Source organism: Dunckerocampus dactyliophorus, chromosome 7 (genome assembly GCF_027744805.1).
Source record: "Dunckerocampus dactyliophorus isolate RoL2022-P2 chromosome 7, RoL_Ddac_1.1, whole genome shotgun sequence".
NCBI classification, from domain to species: domain Eukaryota; kingdom Metazoa; phylum Chordata; class Actinopteri; order Syngnathiformes; family Syngnathidae; genus Dunckerocampus; species Dunckerocampus dactyliophorus.
Genome location: NC_072825.1, coordinates 4,792,802 through 4,812,671, shown reverse-complemented (window position 1 = coordinate 4,812,671; position 19,870 = coordinate 4,792,802). Strand labels below are relative to the sequence as shown.

General features: G+C 44.9%; 2 protein-coding genes across 10 annotated transcripts; one reads left to right on the top strand and one right to left on the bottom strand.

Moving 5' to 3' along the window:
- Positions 1–171: 171 nt before the first annotated feature.
- npr1b (natriuretic peptide receptor 1b) lies at positions 172–19,098 on the bottom strand. Of its 3 annotated transcripts, none has more exons than XM_054782431.1 (23): positions 19,057–19,098; positions 18,626–18,714; positions 17,130–17,866; positions 13,415–13,602; positions 13,231–13,344; positions 12,592–12,727; positions 10,662–10,756; positions 10,446–10,581; positions 10,294–10,378; positions 10,058–10,175; positions 9,913–9,987; positions 9,360–9,437; positions 7,907–8,011; positions 7,397–7,468; positions 7,150–7,312; positions 6,924–7,079; positions 6,652–6,820; positions 6,411–6,557; positions 6,198–6,321; positions 6,062–6,130; positions 5,570–5,744; positions 5,363–5,461; positions 172–5,280 (listed from the first exon to the last, which is right to left on the bottom strand). In XM_054782431.1, exons 3-23 carry the CDS (start codon positions 17,830–17,832, stop codon positions 5,135–5,137), a joined length of 3,153 nt encoding a protein of 1,050 aa, XP_054638406.1. In that variant the 5' UTR covers positions 17,833–17,866; positions 18,626–18,714; positions 19,057–19,098; the 3' UTR covers positions 172–5,134. The 3 variants fall into 3 exon arrangements, with proteins under 3 accessions (XP_054638406.1, XP_054638407.1, XP_054638408.1); XM_054782432.1 differs by having other exon boundaries at positions 18,626–18,976; positions 19,057–19,093; XM_054782433.1 differs by having other exon boundaries at positions 17,130–17,861; positions 18,626–18,976; positions 19,057–19,093.
- Positions 1,298–3,936, top strand: LOC129185400 (protein DEK-like). Of its 7 annotated transcripts, XM_054782441.1 has the most exons (10): positions 1,868–2,026; positions 2,106–2,201; positions 2,272–2,381; positions 2,439–2,533; positions 2,603–2,732; positions 2,797–3,090; positions 3,159–3,272; positions 3,332–3,401; positions 3,470–3,606; positions 3,692–3,871. In XM_054782441.1, the coding sequence occupies exons 1-10, from the start codon at positions 1,888–1,890 to the stop codon at positions 3,803–3,805; spliced, it is 1,299 nt and encodes a 432-aa protein (XP_054638416.1). In that variant the 5' UTR covers positions 1,868–1,887; the 3' UTR covers positions 3,806–3,871. The 7 variants fall into 7 exon arrangements, with proteins under 7 accessions (XP_054638411.1, XP_054638412.1, XP_054638416.1 ...); XM_054782436.1 differs by adding an exon at positions 1,298–1,400 and having other exon boundaries at positions 1,919–2,026; positions 2,272–2,732; positions 3,692–3,878; XM_054782437.1 differs by adding an exon at positions 1,411–1,785 and having other exon boundaries at positions 1,919–2,026; positions 2,272–2,732; positions 3,692–3,879.
- Positions 19,099–19,870: the final 772 nt, after the last annotated feature.

Below are 19,870 nucleotides of genomic sequence, written 5' to 3'. Positions count from 1 at the left end.
ATCTACTTCTGTGACTTCATACTGTACATTTGTAATCAGATTACATTACACTTAATCAGACACTGATGGCTCATTGGAAGCAACACACTCACAATTCCCATCCAGGAACAATGTGACACTTGTGTGTTACACTGTAATAGATTACTTCACAAAGTAAAAATAATCCTGGAAATCAACAATAATCAATAACAATTTATTTCCACTGAGTGAACGCACACAGGACAGGATTGTAAGTACAAGCAGCCGAAATGAGCTTTCTCCATAGAACCGCTGCTCCTCCGCATTGAGAGGAACCAGGTGAGGTGGCTCAGGCATCCCTGGGGAGGTGTTCAGGGCATGTCCAACCAGTAGGAGGCCTTGGGGAAGACCCAGGAAACGTTGGAGAGACTATGTCTCTCAGCTGGCCTGGGAATGCCTCGGGATCCGCCGGGACAAGCTGGACGAAGTAGCCAGGGAGAGGAAAGCCTGGGCTTCCCTGCTTAGGCTGCCGCCCCCGCAACCCGACCTCGGATACGCGGAAGAAGATGAATGGATGAACACACTTTTAGCATGATGGCTAGCGCTCTCGACTCTCATTCTGCGGACCCTAGTTCGAGCCTGTACGGAACGCGGTGCTGGCTGGACCAGGTGGGTTATGCACACACACATACTGTACATGCACACATACACACACATGCCAAATGTGCATACATGCACACACATAAAGGGCATCTTACAGAAAGTCACAATGGTCCATGAGAGCGTGCATGTCCCATCAAATCAAAGATGTTAGCCAACACGCTGCGAGGCTGAAGGCGTCCTCACTTCCAGCCAATCGCAAGGAAAAGCAATAATGATGGCCGCTTGGACAGCGGTAACATCATCAGTTAGCTTGTGCTAACAACAGTTTAAACCCAGAAGCAGAAATTGAAGGAAATAATAAATGATAATTTCTGTTATTGTATGGAAAATTCCCTTATTTTGAAATGCAAATGCAAAGGTATTCACTAACCTTAAGCTCACACTAACTTGTGTAAATGTGCAGCATGAAGATCAGATCACACTAGGAGCGCAAATGTTTATTTGTTCGTTTAGCAGACTGGTCAAACAGGTTGACTTGAACACACAATCAACAGTGTGACGTGTACCAAGGACAAATATTGGCTAGAAAAGATGAAAATATGTACAGCACTCAGCTTCTGGGAAAGACGCCAAAGCATCTATTTAGGTGTTATTGCATGCGACCACTAGATGACAACTGCGAGTTCTGCATACCGCCACTACCACCTGACGAAGAAGATCAACGAAACGTCATCGTGTATTGTCCAATCAGTGATGAGGAAGCGGTCGTAGCCCCGCCCATACAGAAACCGCCATCAGGAATCAAATAAAAGAAGGCTTCTTCTTCGCATGACAACACGGTAACAACTTTGATCAGCTTATTCTGCAGCAACGTCCATTAGTGTGTTTTTGTGTGCGTCACGGCGGCATTGTGTGTCTCTTTTGGACATTCATTACTTTATAAGCCACTAACCTGTCAACGTGTAACATTAGTGGAGACGAGGCTAATGTGCTAACTTGCTAGCAGCCCTGTCGAAAGTCAACATTTATTTGAGTTTAATTGTCATTTGAATGAGCACAAAGCTTTTTTGTTATCCATTGCGTGGACATTCATCAGCGTTGTTTACGAAGTTTTCTTCAAGATGGCAAAGACAAACGTTACATTCGTAATGTTTGTTTTGGCGCCATCTACATGTTATATGCGAGTTGATCACCACGGCAACCTTTTCCAATAAATACTTTGATGTGAGTTCATAATGTTTCCATGGAAACTTAGTCACCTGATCATGTGTTATGATCACGTGACTCCTCGCTTCCTCCTGCGTTTGTTAATAATGTCAAAAGGCGATGAAGAACATTAAACTTGTGTGTTTAATAGGTGGTGCTGGTATAAACAACATGGCAGAGGAAGTCCTGGACGAGCAGCTCGAGACATCGCAGGAAGATGAGAAGTCGAGTACAAAGAAAACCCTGTTGAAGTCAGCAGGTAGTGCAGATTTACTTTCTGCTTGTAGGTCGTCTAGCGGTGTGGGCAGGGCTTGCTAGCTTGTGTTGTGACTGCGCAGGTGACGTGATCATGGAGGGAAAGCGCACCAAGAAGAACGTGGAACGACTCGACTTCCAGGCGCCCAAGCACAAAGAAAAGCTGAGGATCGCAGAAGGTACATTGACTTTTTTCCTGCTCTGACGCCGTCCCACCTGAGCTGTGTCGGCCAACATCTCTCTCTGCAGGAAGTGGTGACAAGCTGGGAGACATTCCACGCACCAACTTCCAGATCAGCAAACTGAAGCCCGCTGACCTGAAGCCTCTCCACGCTATCTTGTTTGAGCGGCCGGGGAAGGTAGGAACATGGCCTCCGGCCCGCCTGCTACAGGCTGACCTTTGTGTTGTTTGTCAGATGGCCACCATGAAGAAAAACCTGCGTCTTTTCAATGGCTTTCCTTTCAATGCTGGCAGCGAGCAGTACCTCAAAAAGCGGGAAAAACTTCTCAGGTGTGTCATAGTGGTTAGTCAACATCCTTGCGAATCGCTAACGCTGTGCCGTTGTCTTACTGAATGCAGGAACTCTCACTTGACCAACGCTAAGCTGAAGGTGGTTTGTGGTGTCCTGGACCTGGAGAAGAAAGGGACACACTCGGATCTGGTGGACAGGATCCTAATGTTCCTGCTCGCTCCAAAGAACAGCGGGAAGGTGAGTGCCGCCCCGACTGCTAGGAGGTTCTGTTTGTGGTCCCTGTTTGATTTTCTCTCCTTAGCGTCTTCCCGTCAAGAAGAAGAAGAGGTCCAAGAAGAAAGTGACAGCTGACCAGTCGACTGCCAAGAGCAAGAAGAAGAGCAACGCCAATACCGGACGTGCCTCGTCCTCCTCGTCCAGCCCCAAGAAGTCCAAAGCAGGAAGTAAGTCCAACGCCATCGTCATGGACTCCAGCAGCGATGACGACAACGAGGATGACGAAGACGAGGAAGAGAAGGCAGCAGAGGAAGACAGGTCATCCCAGAAAGACGAGGACTCGTCGGAGCGGTCCATAGATGAGGAAGAGGAGGTAGAGGTGAGTGAAGGTTGGGACCAGCGCCCCTGGTATGTTTGCGCTTTTAAATCCATCAAGTCTCGTGTTAGGTCACCAAGTCCAAAAAGCGTTCCCGGACGCCGGCCAAGAAGACGCCTCCTCCCAGGAAGCGGCTCAAAAGAGACCTCTCTGATGATGACTTGGACAGCGACGAAGCTGAGAAGGTAAAGCGTCAATGCGCTTGTTGGCCTTTCTTCATGTTGAGCGACTTCCCGTTTGTCAGGCAAAGAAGAAGAAGAAACCTGCCGCCAGGACTAAGAAGGCGGACAGCAGCAGCAGAAACACCAACACAGGTGAGACCGCCGTGCAACTCAGGCATGTCCCACCCCGTCTTACCGCCGCCCATTGTCTCTGACGACAGACACGTCCGATGAGGACGAGCCGCTCAGCAGTCTGATCAAACGAGCGCCGAGTGACGAGCAGCTGAAGGAGACGGTGCGTGATCTGCTGAAGGACGCCGACCTGGAGGAGATGACCATGAAGCAGATATGCCAAAAGGTACGTGACCCCGCCTTCAAGTGGTGGGGTTTTGCTCTTCCTCGTGTGCAGGCTGTTACTGACTTGACGAGTTGAAACCTTGCAGGTGTTTGACACTTATCCTGATCACGACCTGACCAGCAGGAAGGACTTCATCAAGCAGTCGGTCAAGTCTGTGAGTCTCACACAAACACACACACTGATTGAAGAATGTCTCTAATGTTGTGTGTTTATGTCCCGCAGCTCATCACATGAAGAGTGGACATGATTGACAGTTAACTTTTTATGTCTGGAGGAAACATTTGTACATTGGTTTGTCTTGTATTCAATAAAAAACCTTTTCAACTAAAAGTCCTTTCTTTTGTCACACATCAGTGACAATGGCTGTCTCAAATAAAATACTGTATTTCCGTCAGTACACTTCACTAAGTGTACTTTGTACACTTAGCTGTGCTTTCATTGATGCAGTGCACTCTGTACCTGGATGTTGCACTCAAAATGATGAGTGTGCAGTGATGGACACTTACCGCCTTCAATAATCGCCATCTTGGCTACATAGCGGAAGTGGAGGGACTAACTTGAAGTAATAGCATCTCAGGAGCAACGCATATTGAATGGAAGAAGGTAAATACTGTTATTATTTTTGGTAAGTGTAAAACAACAGTAATGGATTTGGAACAGCACCACACTGTCAAAATTCACACACTCGAGAACTAAGTTCACTGTGTACACAGTAAACTTATTGAAGTGTAATGCTGTGTCTCAAAACAGAATACTTCACTCCTTTTTAATGGAGAAAATTGCAACCACTCGAGCTAGTCCCTCCCTGTCCGATACATTGCCATGTATGCACTCAAAAGACTAAGACTGTGTACCAACTCATGCGCTTCCACGCCTACACTACAAAAAGTCTGTGGAATTTGCTACTGAGAGTGTGAAATTGACAGTGTAGTGCTGTTCCAAATCCATTACTGTCATACACCTACTAAAAATGACCATCTCAGTATTTATCTTCTCTTTTATTTATGAACTGCACCCACTCAAGTTAGTTCCTCCCCTTCTGCTAACTAGCCAAGATGGCTATTATTGAGGGTGGTAAGTGTCCATCACTGTGCACTCACCATTGAGTGTGTGCAACATGCGGGTACTGACAGTGCACTGCATTGCACTTATGCACTGAAAAAGACGTGGAAGTATGGAACTGTGCAATTTGGAACATAGTCTGAAAGTGCACCAATTGAGACACAGCATTGGTCTGTGATTGGCCGCCTCACTTCCTGTGACACAAAGACAGGTGTGACTTGTTTGACCTTTCAACCTGGCAGTTATTTTTTCCTGAAACACGTGACGATACCGCCATCTAGTGGATAAACCTGCTCAATAGTGTCAAAGTGAGGATGTGGAAGTGTCCGCTCGTCTGATTGGATGAAAAAACAAAACCCTCAAAAGGTGGCGTTGGTATTTGTTGGTTTAGTCACATGTTTGCATTTGTGACTTGTTGGCGGCACTCACAGCATGAGCCCTCCCTCTTCCTGCGCAGCCGGTGCACTCATTGGCTGCTGCTCTCGCCCAGGAGCCAATAGGTGGTCATCTTCCCTTTGCCTTTCACATGCACGTCACCTCTCATCTCCAATTGGAAGCAGCCAAACTCCTGCAGGATGTCACGGGTGGCTGCCGACACGTGGATCTTCAAGGCTGTGATTGCGCATACACACACACACACACACACACGGGGGTCCAATGTTCCATCATCACAATGTAGACGACATGTGTTCACCTTCTCCACTGGACTCCATCCTGGATGACGTATTGACCGTGTCCCCAAACAGACAGTAACGAGGCATCTTCAGACCAACCACGCCTGCACAAACTGGACCTAGACACACACACGCACAAACACACACAAGCAGGACTCTTATTTTGACAATGATGTCGTCTACGAATGTGGTCAAATGTTATTTTGCATGTGTTTTGCAGGTCTAACCGCTGTGGACACCGATCCTCAGTTTGAGCTGCTCGTCAGGTCGATGGCGAATTCTAAAGCTGGTGACGGCGTCCAGCAGGGCAAGGGCCATGCGCGCTACCTCTCGGCCGTGCAGCTTCCCGTTCCTCACCGGCAGCCCTGAGACCACCATGTACGCATCGCCGATGGTCTCCACCTGGTGGTGTCACTTGTCTTAAACACTAATGCTGTTACTCAAATGGAATACCTGCGTCAGTGCACTTCAATAAGTATACTGTGCACACCATGTACTCAGTTCCTGAGTGTGTGAATGTTGACAATGTAGTATTGTCCAAAGCCATGACAGTACTGTCGCTGTACACTTACCGGAAATGATTTGAGTGCAACTTCCAGGTACTGACGGTGTACTGCATTTTGCCGTGTGAAGGCACTTATGCACTCAAAAGACTAAGTGTAAGTACACACGTGCTTTAACTGAGCCACAGCAGTAGTCTTCAGTGTGTGCCGTGTTACCTTGTAAACATCAAAGTTGTCTATGATGGCGTCGAAGCACGTGTACAGGTCGTTGAGCAGTGTCACCACCTGTAGCGCCACAATATCATTTGTCAGCCTGTTAGTGTTCATACCAGCTAGCATGCTATCACCTCACCTCCATGGGCGTGCTCTCTGCAGAGATGCTTGTGAAGCCCACTATGTCGCTGAAGTAGATGGTGACCGAGTCGAAGGCTTCGGCCTGGACTGTCTCGCCGCGTTTTAATTGCTCTGCCACCGAACTGAATGCAACACATACATCTTATACCGTAGAGGCAAAATGACTGTGCCACTGTGTAGTATTTAACCTGGCACGTAGCGTAATACTGACTGTGGTAGAATCTGGTAGAGGAGAGCTTCAGCTTTGCGTTTCTCTTCATGATAAGCTTGTGTTCGTTCCTCCACTAGCTCCTCCAAGTTGTTGGCATATTGTTCCATCCTTGACAACAGGTTGTCTAGGATGTTGGTCCTGGACTCCCTGCACACACACACAAACACGTGCGCACACACCCATACACACATACTGTTGGAGGCTACGTTGGGGGGGTGCATGTCTTGCTGAGGTTGTTTACCTGTTTTGCTTGCGTAGCATCATTCTGATGTGGTTGAATTCGGGCCTCTCAGTGGGTTCCTCAGCCCAGCAGCGCTGCATCAGCTGGCCCAGTTCTGGGCTGTGACTGTGAGGGTCCACAGTGGGTCTGAGACACGGCCATTCACCTAGAACCACCCGGTCCACGATCTCTGTACAGGAAGTTAACATGTTACAATAAATGTCTTCATGCTGGAACTGACTGGAGCTTTTGGACCAGGAGGACCAGCTATAACAAAATTATCCGGTTCTGACCTTTGGGACTGAGTGGGTTGCTCTCCAGGTAGAAGGCTCCTCTACGTAGCGCCACCTCCTGGAGGATTATTCCAAAGCTGTAGACGTCACCCTTTTGAGTCCCCTGAGGAGGCGGCGCTTCCATCTGGAGAAGTTCAGGTGCCGTCCACAGCCTCTCTGCAGGGTCCAAAAAACATTGTGACACATCTGTCCTGCACTGCTTGCTTCGTGGGTGTCATCAACTCACGGGCGTAGTAAGAGTGAGCGTCTTTTCCTGATTGGCTCTCAGGCTGAAGACTGCACAGACCGTAGTCTGTGATCTTCAGCACAAAGCGATTGTCCACAACACAGTTGGACGACTTGAGCTTCCCGTGAGAGACGATGACGCTGTTGTGGAGGAACACCATGCCCTGCACACGCACGCACACTTTTTTAAAAACTGGAATAACGACCAGCATGTTGTCACACATGAAGAAGAACAACAACAGGTTCACCTTAACAATGTCATTGATGAGAGAATATTTGAACATCCAGTCTAAAGTGATGCTGTCATTCTCCAAGATGTCCTGAAAACACACCCACACACACACACACACACTAAGAAGCAGACAGACAGATACACTTTTCGACAAGCAAGATATGTAAGGAGACAGGTAGGGTAAGAGAGACAGGTGAGGAGAGAGAGACTGGAAAGCATAGGGAGGGCCAGGCAAGAAGAGAGACAGCTAAGGAGAGACAAAGGTGAGGAAAGGGAGAGACAGGTGTGGCAGTTAAGGAGAGAAAGACAGTTGAGGAGAGCGAGAGAGGCAAGGAGCGAGAGACAGGTAAGGAGAGTGAGAGAGAGTAGCAGAGAAAGGTATGAGAGAGAGACAGGTAAGGAGAGAGCACAACAGGTAAGGAGGGAGAGCGGCAAGGAGAGAGAACGAGACAGGTAAAGAGAAAGAGACAGGCAAAGGAGAGAGAGAGGTGAGGAGAAAGACAGGTGAGGTGAAAGAGAGCGGTACCTGTAGACTGCCTCTCGGACAGTATTCAGTGATGATGCAGATGTTTGGCGTGTCGATGCAGGCACCAATGAATCTTGTCAGATGTTCATTCTGAACGTCTCTCATCTGCATCAGAGCACATCATCACTTAATATACAGTAACTTCTACTATATATTTTACTACTACATGTTACACTAAGGTATTTAAATACTTAACTACAACCACTACATGTTACACTACTACAACTACTAATTTTACAACTACATATTTTATTAGGTTAGCATGTTGGCCAACACAGGAACAGCCCGGAGATCGAGAAGACCTGGGTTCGATTCTCCCTTGGGCATTTCTGTGTGGAGTTTGCATGTTTTCCCTGTGCGTGCGTGGATTTTCTCCGGGTACTCCGGCTTCCTCCCATATTCCCCAAAAAAAACATGCATGTTAGGTTAATTGGCGACTCTAAATTGTCCATAGGTATGAAAGTGAGTGTGAATGGTCGTTTGTCTGTATGTGCCCTGCGATTGGCTGGCGACCAGTCCAGGGTGTACCCCGCCTGTCGCCCGAAGTCAGCTGGGAAAGGCTCCAGCATGCCCCCGCGACCCTAATGAGGATGAAGTGGTATAGAAAATGGATACATGGATATTTTATTAATACATGTTATACTACTACATATTTTTACTACAACAACATGTTACACTACTATACCACTACATATGTCACTACATGTTACACTAGTACAGACATATTTTACTACAACAACTACATTACAATGCTACCTATTTTACTACTACAACTGTGTTACACTACTAGATATTTTACTACTACAACTACTTTATTTGATTACATGTTACACTACTGCATGTTACGTGACATAAGTAGTAGTAATAAGAAGAAGTAGTAATATGCAGTACTGTATATTAGTACTTCTACATAGCTTACTAGTAATTAGGGGTGTCTCTATCCGACATTGATATCGGCTATTGGTCGCATATCAGCAAAAAGCAAATATGAAATTATTACAGCCTGCATCTAAAATGTCCGATCTTTGGCAGTTTCATACAACACTTAAAATCCAATAGCACTCTCAACTCAGGCAAATAAGTACAACAAACTTTTTTTTGTTTTGTTTTTAAAGTTAATCTCACTTGAGTGTACCAAGTAAAATGTAAACATATATTGTCGCCTACTGTTGATGACGATTGTTCTCTGTTTGACTAATATCACTTGATCGAGCCTTTTCTAACATTCCACACTACAAAATAAGTAATAAAAGTACAGTGTGTATGATTCGTGCTGATCCTCAAAGCTAGCCATATCGGTATCATATCGGAATTGAAAAGGTTGTACTGGGAGACCCCTAGTTCAAATACTACCTGTTGAACTACTACAAGTACTACAGTGTTTCAGATGGTGTGTTTGATGTTTGTGTACAACATAGCGACACACTGTACATTCTTATTCATCATCACTCACATGTTTAAGCTCAAAAAGGACCGTCCTGCTCAGCTCGATGCGCTTCCTGTTGGTGTACTTGATGGCTACGATGTTCCCCTGTAACAACATGCATACGTAAGTGTGAAATACTGAAGCAGTAGAAGACCTACAGACAGGTAGTAACGTTGCTACAAGTCGATCAAATGTTGTGTATACTTTACGTACGTTCTCTGGTGGCTGATTAAGTGTAGGACACACATTTACATATGGCCGTCATATTTTCAAGTTTTTGGGAAAACCCCCCAAAACGACGCATTTCTCAGAGAAGGATAGCTTGTATTGTTGATTCTTTCAACTACGGATTTAGGCGATTTTACCAGGGATGGCCAGCATTATCAAGAGACGATTTAGGCCAAAAACTAATTTTCGTCAAAAAGTTACTCCGGACATTATTTTAATAGGGTGACGATATTCAGATGCACTATAATTCCCCCTGCTGGTAGACTCATAGAACAATTTGGTGGTGCGTTTCTGCTCATAGATGCAGAGGGGGGATGTAAAAGTTGTAATTTAGACTTTTTTTTTTGCTGACCTTATAATAACCTGTCTTTGCAAACACCTGCACGTGTCCATCCGTCGTCATCAGGGACCCGTAGTTAGAGCCCCTCTGTGGACGAACACAGCGTGGTCATGTGACATGGCCGTTTGACATGGTCACAGCGACAACTTGCACAAACCAGAGACAATGTGATCCTGCTGCCGCTGCGAAGCACTTTGTCCAGGTTGCTCATGTGGATGTCATCCCAGGAAATCCTCCAAAGCTGAGCCACCAACTCCTTCTCCAGCTTCATCCTCCTGCAACAGGTACACGCAACACAACAATGCTTTATACACTAGCGCCGCTAGGGGGCGACATGACCCCTTTAGTGCCATCTCGGGCAAAAGACAGACGGAGGAGCTGCTGAGGTCTCACCTGTAGATGAAGATGGCGACAGTGAGGCTCATAGTTAGTATGAAGAAGACCACAATGGAGACCATCTGGTGTATGGTGATTGTTTCTGTCAAATCACATGTGACGTTAGAGACGCAGTAACATGTCAGCGTCTGGCATTAATGGTTACTTACTGGTCAGGCAAATGGGGTTGTCGTTCTTGAAACCGCACACTGGAACATCCGGTGGGCAAGCTCCTCCCAGCCAGTGTAGCGACGTACCAGGAATTTCAGTCAGATGCTCCTCCAGACTGTTGTACACCAAAACGATCTGGAATGAACCACAAGCACTGCTGCTAGTTGTACACTCACATGGATCACTTAGTCCACGCTATATAAGTGTGTGTGTACCTGGAAAGCACTGTTGTTAGTATCTATCATGTCCCACAAAGCAAAGTCAGTCTCTCTGTCTCCATTCTCGTCCAGCTGCAATGTCCCAGTCACACCTAAGGACACAAAGTTCATGTGTGTTTATCTCGTCATTGAACTTCTTGACCATGTTGACGACAACAACTGCTATCAGGACAAAAAGGACATGAGGACCGGAGACAGGACAAAAAAGACCCAGAATGGATGGTGAAGCTGAGGTCTGTTGCCTAGCAACCAGCAGCTTGTAAATCAAAGATTAGGAACATTACATCCGTTGTCTCCGTGGGAAGCTGAACAGGAAGTGAACACATCACCAAAACAGCACAATGAGATTTGGCCAGGGGGCGGGGCCACTGCAGAGGTGATGTGATGGATGTCCACTGAGAGGACAAAGAGACAGCTGTGAGACATGAGGGTCTGCTTTCACATGATTAGATTGCATCTTCTTGGTGGGGTTTCATATGGCACCCAGCAGGGGCTTGACAATTACAGAAGAGTCCACGTGAAGTCACCGTTAGCAGCACTGTGATTGACAGGGTGGCCCCGGCCCTGTACAGCTATAGGCTCCACCTCCTTGTGAGTTTGATCAGAGAGTGGCGTCACGTGTGTTATTGTGTGTTATTGCACGCTGAGTGGGATGTAAAGATAAATAAAGTCAAACACCTCAAGGTCACCCTGATGGTTGACAGACGCTAATGGAGGACACATAAGACAACAAAGACAAGTCAGGTTGAGGACGAATGAAGAGCAGAATAAATAAAGCCTAGCAACCACGTGACCACTAAAACAATAAACACACACACACACACACACACACACAAGCTAGTGTAACAAGTTGGACGTGACGGTGAGTGTGTATGTGTGTGTATGTGTGTGTGTGTGTGCTACACAGCACCACACTGCACTAACAGTCATGGAACTACATTATTACAGGTTACAGTCATCCCTCGCTACATCGCAGTTCGAACATCGCATCTTCACTCTCGGTTTTTCAAAAATGTCTTCATTAATAAATGATCGCTTTTTTGTGGTTGACTATGGCCTATTATTAGTCAAATAAATATGCATATTTAGCAAATTGTATGTGTTTTTTGCTCAAATGAAGCATTTTCAAGCATAAAAATAACTAAATGGACTAAAATGCAAATACAGTAAAGGCCGTTAAGCCCACCATTGAACTTGTGTAGTATTCTACATTATTACAGTATTCTATTTATCTATCTATCTACATTCTATACAGTATTCTACAGTATATTACAGTATTCTACATTGGTCACTAGGTGTCAGTAATTGTTAGGTGACAAGCACCAGACTTGATCGCCTCGACAAGATTATCTCATAAAAGGCACAATATTAGTAACACAATAATAATAATAATCATCATCATAATAACACGGGTTACTGTTACGGGCATATCCCACAACAAGCTAAACCTCAGCTCTGAACCCCCAATGTCACTTCCTGTCCACCACCGATTCTGCTCCCCTACAAGGTAAACTATGTTAAATGCCTTATTTTCTCCAATTATATCTACTATACTGGGTAATACAAATGTAAGTGTGACAATAGAGGTGTTATTTAATGTCAAGATGGCTCTAATAGTGTTAAAAAGCATATTTATAAGATTGTGAACAGGTTTTCTATGCCATAACTACAAAAATATTCCATTTATAATGAAGGAATCCTAATTAACTTATCAAGCTCGGGTCTCGGACCAATTAACCACGATAAATGAGGGATTACTATACATTACTACTTGTGCATACTTTACAACTACAACTACTACATGTTACACTACAAAATATTTTACTCCGACATGTTACACTGCATCTAATACCACTACATGTCACAGTTAACGTTGCTAATGCTAAGTGCTTGATTATCTGTATGTGTGAGGACAAACACAAGAAACCTTGAAATGTTCTGTTCCACATCCTCCTGGTGACCACTCTTCCAGGAGGCCGCATGGTGGGCGGAGTCATGGTCTCATTGAGCGCATGTGTGTAGAGCATCAGACCGTCATAGAAGCCTCCAGCGATTATGTTCATCTGTCAGCCACAAACACAAACATCACTTTTTAAGTTAGCCGTGTAGCTGTGTTAGCTGATTTTGTTTGTTGCTGTGTGTTTGTGTTTGATGGTGTGGGAGCACACAGTAGAGTGAAAGATGAATTAGTGTGTTTGCTCACATTTATGGCTGTACTTTGTGTTTGTGTGTGATGGTTGTTCAGCACATTAGCGTCTCTCAGCTGGCTGCTACTGATTAACTGGCTTTACAAGCAATCCCCCCCACACACACATGCACGCACCCACCCACACACACACACGCACACACACACACACACACACACACACACACACACACAGAGAGAGAGAGGCTGTGATAAGGGACACGGTGTAGTGCAGTAATGTGATTACATGTTTTGCAGCACCGAGGAAAGTGGCTGATAGCAGACTGTTGTAAAGATGGACATTAACTCATGTTAGCTTAGCTTTCAGCACAAAATGCAGTGTTTGCGTGTGAGGGCATGAGACAAAACACAAGAACTGACCAACGAGTCCTCAATGGTGTAGTTGAACATGGTCTTGGCGTCCACCTTCAGATTGTGGACAAAGTCTCGATACTCCGAGTTCTGAGGCTCTCGATACGTCAGGATCTTAACACTCTGACAACACACATCACACGACATCGTCATATCAACAAGCCGCACGTGTGGACGGTCAAGTCAGGCGTACCTGGAAGGCCTCCTTGGCGACGGCGTCATCCTCGTCCCCTCTCGCCCAGGGCTGTCTGTGCTCCGACTTGAGGCTCTCTCCAAACACGTCGATATAGAAGAAGACGTACTGCTCGTGAGGAAGGTCCGCGCGGCGAAAGTGAACCATCAACTTCCTGAAGACGTCAGGCGAGCAACATACGAACATGACTGGACAGGAGACACAGGAAGTGACAATGAACATTGTGACCGCCGTTGAGGATTTCATGATTACTGAGTACACTGTGTACACAATGATGAGTATTTCATTATTAATGGGTACATTGTGTACACTGTGATGAGCATTCCATGATTACTGAGTGCTGTACACTGTGTACACTATGATGAGTAAAGGGTAAACACTATTATTAACAGCAATACTGCTCTGGCTCGTAAAATAGCTAAAATGCTAACAGCTAGCACATACCAAATAATTTGTCCTCATATTTAACTGAATTTCACATTTACCTACTAAGTACCAGCGGGGAGGGGCTGTCATGTGACTTCAAAGAGGATGACTATAATTAGCTGCATCTGTTGGCGTCCGCCATCTTGACAATGACCAAGAGATTCACTATAATTTAAGGCGAAACTTCATGTCGAACAAATGTTTGCCATGGCCAAACGTTTAAGGATAATGACTCCAGATGACAACAATGAGCGTCACAAGGCTTTGGTCAATGCGTTCACGTACTCATTTTCCAAAACAGTTGAAAAAAAACGGCAGCAGGAGAGCAATGGAAAGAACTGTGACTTTTTGATCAAATCACATCAGCAGATATACTTCCATACAGTAAACGCTCCACTTTATGCAACTTGGTCTTATAAAATATGGTTTTAAAAAATCATCATATGATGTAAATAAAAAGAAAATCATAATTTTATACAGAGTAGAGTCAGTAGCAGTTCTGTGTTTAACGCCATTAGTGGTGTAATAATGTATCTCTTTTGTAGAGTGAGTGTTTAATGAATGAATCCTTAATAGGACCAGTTATTAAAACTCGTCCTATTTATTTTATTTATTTATTTGCGTGTTTAATGGATTATTTCATAGCTATTTAGATGTGAATTTAGTGAGTATTTAGTGTATTTACTGAGCATGTAATAGATTATTTCATTGAGATTCTAGGGAGTATTTAGTCGGTATTTCAGATTATTCAACAGGTATTTAGTTGAGAATTTATTGTGTTTATTATAGTGTTTAATAGATTATTTAATGGCTATTTATAGAAGGTAGGAAATTTGTGAGTATTTATTTGTGTATTTAATAGAATAATTTAATGGGTAATTAATTGAGAATTTTGTAAGTGTATTTAGTTGGTATTTAAGGAGTAGTAGTGGTAGTAGTAGTCGCAGTAGTTGTAGTGTTCTCTTGGCTTTCTTCCAAGTTGGGAGTGCGCTCATCGGAGCGCCAGGAAGTCTCCTGAGCCGTGATGGCTTGATGTTCCTGTCCTACCACCTCTATTGTTCCAGCGTTGGAAAAGAGCAGGAAGCACACACACACGCACGCACACACACATACACACACACACACAAACATACGCACACTCTTCAAGCTTCAAGCTTCAAGCTTCAAAAATAGTCTTTTACAACTCATTTATCCATGCTGGGAAGCTCCTCCCACTTTCATGATCACATAAGTCATGTCCAGTAAAGACATCCACAGTGTCATTTGACAGCCGGAGACAACTGGTATCTTCATGGATGTCTTGCTGAGTCAGATTTTTTTTTTTATTTAAAGGTCAAAGGGTACACGCCACCATGCTGAAAGCAGGAAGAGCACAGCAAATGACTTCTGACCTCCCAGAGCACTTCCTGACTAAGGTCTAACTTTAGGGACTGACACTACTGTCATGCTACATCATCATCTACAACATGGACCGACGAGCTGCTTGACTTCTTTTTGCACTTGTGTGAGAAATGTTCGTTCTTGTTCTCCATGTTCATTTGTGAGAACCGCATTTTGACCCGGGAACAGATGATTTCAATTTCTATGATTCCCAATGGGAATAAGGGTTTCTAAAGCAGCACAGGGCAGAAAACATTTCCTAAAAAAACACACACAAAAAAAACCAAAAAACAAGCCAAGAAGCCGTCCAGTTTTCCTTAAAAGGAACAAACTTTCATTTATGCAAATGAAGTGTGGGAATATCCAACAGCAGCTGTAGTGATGTCATCTTTTTACATTCTCATCATTTCCTTGACATACATCCTGATGATAATAATTTAAACATGCACAAGTGTGATATGATGTTTGCTCAGCGTCACACCATAAAGGAAATGTGTGTGTGTGTGTGTGTGTGTGTGTGTGTACGTCAGGTTAGAGTAGAAAAGCAACCCCCGGCCGCCCCCAATCATTTGTCACACTCTAACATCTGGTTGTGCAACAATGACACACACAGACAATGTCTACTTCTACATCTGATCATCGTTTCTTCAACTTAACCAAAGAATTCAATGTGCAACAAATAATGTTGTTAAGATGGGCGCTATATTAACAATGAATGTAAATGTTGTTAAGGTGCACGTTGCAACAAAGTGTGGCGTTACGAGAGTTAAATAGCGTGTTTTTCAGGAAATAGCTCTACATCTGATAGGCGTACTGTAGCTTCCTTATAAGGCGTCAGGTTGCTGACCTCTGTTAATGAATGTCCTGTTGGGAGGCGTCAGGCCTCTGTGGGAAACACACACACAAACACGCCCGTGCACGCACACGCACACACGCATGCACAGCGTTCAGTGTGTGCCGGGTCCAGCTTGGTTTATTGCATGCGTGTTGCTGGAGTGGAAACCCACGTTAGCCTCACAGCTAGCATAGCATACGTCCCAGAGTGCCTCGAGGCAGACAAAGTGCATCAAGCTGCTGCGCGTCTGGCGTACGCATCGATCGGGCTCATGTTTCTGCTGCAACAATGGTGCCTTGCGGCAAACATCACTCTCATGACCACGAGTCTTCACGCTTATCAGTCAATGGGTCACAATGACAATGACACTGTCTTTCACACAAATATTATTCCTAATAATCATCATTTGTGCTCTTTTGTCATAACACACCTTGTTATTTGTGTGGGGGAAAATGTGTGTGCCTTTACAACACAACTTTTAGGATTGTGTGCGTGTGTGCGTGTGTTTTTGGCTGGTCTCAGGTCAGCAGATGAGCAAGATGGCAGCATCTTTCACACTAATGATGTTCTCAATTAGAATACTTGCATCAGTACACTTCAATAAGTACACTGTGTACACTTAGGTCCCGAGCGTGTGAATTTTGACAGTGTAGTAACTGTCCTAAATCTATCACGGTCGTTGTACGCTGACCGGAAATGAAGAACGCAATATTTACCCTCTTCTTCTTCTCTCCTTTTTAATGGTAAAATTGCAACCACTCAATGAAGCATTATCACCAACATTTGGATGGCCCCATAAATGGCGTTTTTGTTTCATCATCCCTACCCTTCCGCTACATAGCCATGAGCTGACTATTAAGGGTGGTAAGTGCCCATCACTGCACACTCACCATTCTGATTGTTTTGAGTGCAACACCTGGGTATTGACACTGCACTGCATTTTGCTGTACTTCTCAGTGTGAACACCTGTGCACTCAAAAGACTAAGTGTAAGTACACAAGTGCACCAACTGACGCACACCCTACTCAGATGTGTGTGGAACAAGTGGGAGAAAAAGTACGGCGAGCAACTGACCTCTGCTTTCATTCTGGATGTCGGTGAGGATCTGAGCGTAGTTGATGGGTGGCTTGTTCTCCTCGAAGACGCTGTCTACCAGCGTGATGTTGATGCTCTTCAACTCGGTGTAGAGGCCCTCCACTGCGAAGTAGCACGGCCGATCATCCACCTTGTTGTCGTTGAACATGAGCATGACGTGCTCCCGCCAGCCAAAGTGCTCGCAGATGCGCAAGGCGAACTTGCCCAACTTCTTGTGGGTTGGGCCCGTGTTGGTGATAGACGGGTACACGCCGCCGTAGAAGGCCACGGCTGGGGCCCCTGCTGTCACCATGGGGACGTCCCAGTGAGTGGTGAAGAGGCCCACAGGAGAGGAGGTATAGGAGCAGCCCGGTCCGATGAAGGCCCACGGGTCATAGGCCAGCTTGAGGTCCACAGCCATGAGCGGTGCGATGGACTCGGAGCAGGTGCCGTCTTTGTCCTCGCTGTTCTTGAAGATGTAGCCGAGGCGGAGGCCGGGGAGCAAGGTGGGGTCTGCGTTGACGGTCCGAACTGCCTGCTCCAGGGCGGGCCCTACACGCGGCCAAGCCCACGGGTAGTCCGTGTTGCTCTCCGGCAGGATGACGGCCAAAGTGATATTACGTTGGTAGCCCCCCACAGCGGCACGCACCACCAGAAGCGCCAGAAGCAGCAGCGGCAGAGCAGCCTCACCACGGGACACCATCCTCGGCCCGCAAGCTGCTCCAAACAGGTCTGCACTGAGTGAGGTCACACAAGGTCTACAATGAATTTTTATTATTCTTATAAATTGTGTCAACATATTCCTATTAGTGACCTTTGACACCGTGATGGGTGGCTGGGCTCACTGACGATGCAACAAAAGGTTAATTGACTCGCCTTCATTATCAAAATCATTTACGGTAGCTGTTCTGAGGTCAAGCCATTATCACAATGTGAATGTCATTCATATGGTCACTACACACACACACACAACCTATATCAAAAACAGTCAAAGATCTTCAATATGTCAGTTCTCGGCTCTTTTTAGAAATCTACGGCAAAAACACTAGTCAAACTCTTCTGTATGACAGAGTCTTCTCCTGTTTTTAAGGACCTACATCAAAAACACTGGTCAAAGATCTTTCTATGTGACAGAATGCTCTGCTGTTTTTAAGGACCTACATCAAAAACACAAGTCAAAGATTTTGTAAATGACAACAACTTTCTCCTGTTGTTGGGAGTCAAAGATCTTCGGTATGAAAGGAGTTTTCTGCTGTTTGCAGGAATATGCAGCAAAAGCAGATGTTGATGTGTTAAAGGACCTACATCAAAAACACTAGTCAAAGATCTTCTATAGGACAGAGCGCTCTGCTGTTTTTTTCTACTGCTAGTGAATAATGATTTGGACTTGGGATATTTGTCACTGTCATGTTGCTAATGAGTGAGGTTTACAATGCTAATATTGTCAGTATGTCACATTAAAAGTCAAACGAAAAATCAAATGAACTTGTTCTTACCTTAATGGGTCTTCATTTTGTTGCTTTTTTTTGTCGTTGTCGTTTGGTGCTCGCTCTAGCTGACAGCCGACAGCCAAGCGCGCCAAAGCCTGACAAGTGGACCAAAGAATTGTCTCGAATGAAAAATTGTCCTTCACTGCTACACAACGTTTGTCGTACAAGAAGAAAGAAAAAGAGGTGAAAAAGGCACTTTTTTTTCCTCCTCACACAAACTTCAAATGTTTGTTGTTGTTGCTGAAGAGACAAATTAATTCCATGTGTCCAACTTTGACATCAATCACTTGTTAAAAAGCCTCCAAAAAACAACAAAAAAAATGTCCAAGCTGTTCCACGATGAACCTCGTCTAACGTCTGGTCCTCGCAAATGAATGAATGAATACATGAATGAATGAATGAATGCATGAATACATGAATGAAATACGGCCACTCACCTCAAACACTCTTCACTGTGTCCTGTCTGTGTTGACTGGCTGTGTGCTTGTGGGCGGCACTATGGGGGGAGGAAATGAGTGAGAGGCTGAAGGAGGAGAGAAAAGGCATATTACGAATGACAGGAAATTAGCTTCTTTTCACTCCAATACATGATGCTCGTTATTTATTGGACAGCTTCATCTCCATACTTCACCATTAATTACACACACATTTAATATGCCAACGATTCCAAATGAATCGTTTTAATTAGTCTTGCATCGTAACGAAGTATAAATACATCGTTAGTGTACCTAAGCGTTTTTTAGAATTTCTCTGCATATTTCTGTTAGGGCCAACTTTTACGTGGCCATATTTACAAAAGAAAATTGGTACTTTTACTCGGATACATTTCCAATGATGCATCGTGGCTACTCGTTACTTTCCGTGTTCTTTCGGCAGCCAATGCCTACAAGAAGTACTACGATGCCACGTGCCAATAAATGCAAAGAAGGTGACAACGAAGAAGGCGTATGATTGGCTCTTTTTGTGAGGCGCCAACGTAAACAGGAAGTTACGGTCTGGCTTGCAGCACTCCGAGACAGCAAACTTCGACTGCATGACTTTGTATTTATTTGACAAGTTATTTTGTTGATTGAGCATCAGTCAACTAGTTGTTACAGAGTCACATTCGCCTTGTTCTGTTGTGGTTTAAACATGCTGGTAGGAGTTACCTTAAGAAAGCTACTGTAAGTGAAAGCATGTCATTTAACATTTGTTATGCACGGTATGCCATATATGTCAGCTGTATTATTGGATACTATTCTGTATATAATC

Coding starts and splice junctions, on each gene's coding strand:
- LOC129185400 (XM_054782434.1), top strand. CDS start 1,888: ATGAAGAACATTAAACTTGTGTGTTTAATAGGTGGTGCTGGTATAAAC. Junction 2,202..2,271: donor AAAGCTGAGGATCGCAGAAG/GTACATTGACTT, acceptor CTCTCTCTGCAG/GAAGTGGTGACAAGCTGGGA. Junction 2,733..2,796: donor CTCCAAAGAACAGCGGGAAG/GTGAGTGCCGCC, acceptor TTCTCTCCTTAG/CGTCTTCCCGTCAAGAAGAA.
- npr1b (XM_054782431.1), bottom strand. CDS start 17,832: ATGGTGTCCCGTGGTGAGGCTGCTCTGCCGCTGCTGCTTCTGGCGCTT. Junction 10,379..10,445: donor CAACCCCATTTGCCTGACCA/GTAAGTAACCAT, acceptor GTGATTTGACAG/AAACAATCACCATACACCAG. Junction 6,322..6,410: donor CTCTACCAGATTCTACCACA/GTCAGTATTACG, acceptor TGTTGCATTCAG/TTCGGTGGCAGAGCAATTAA.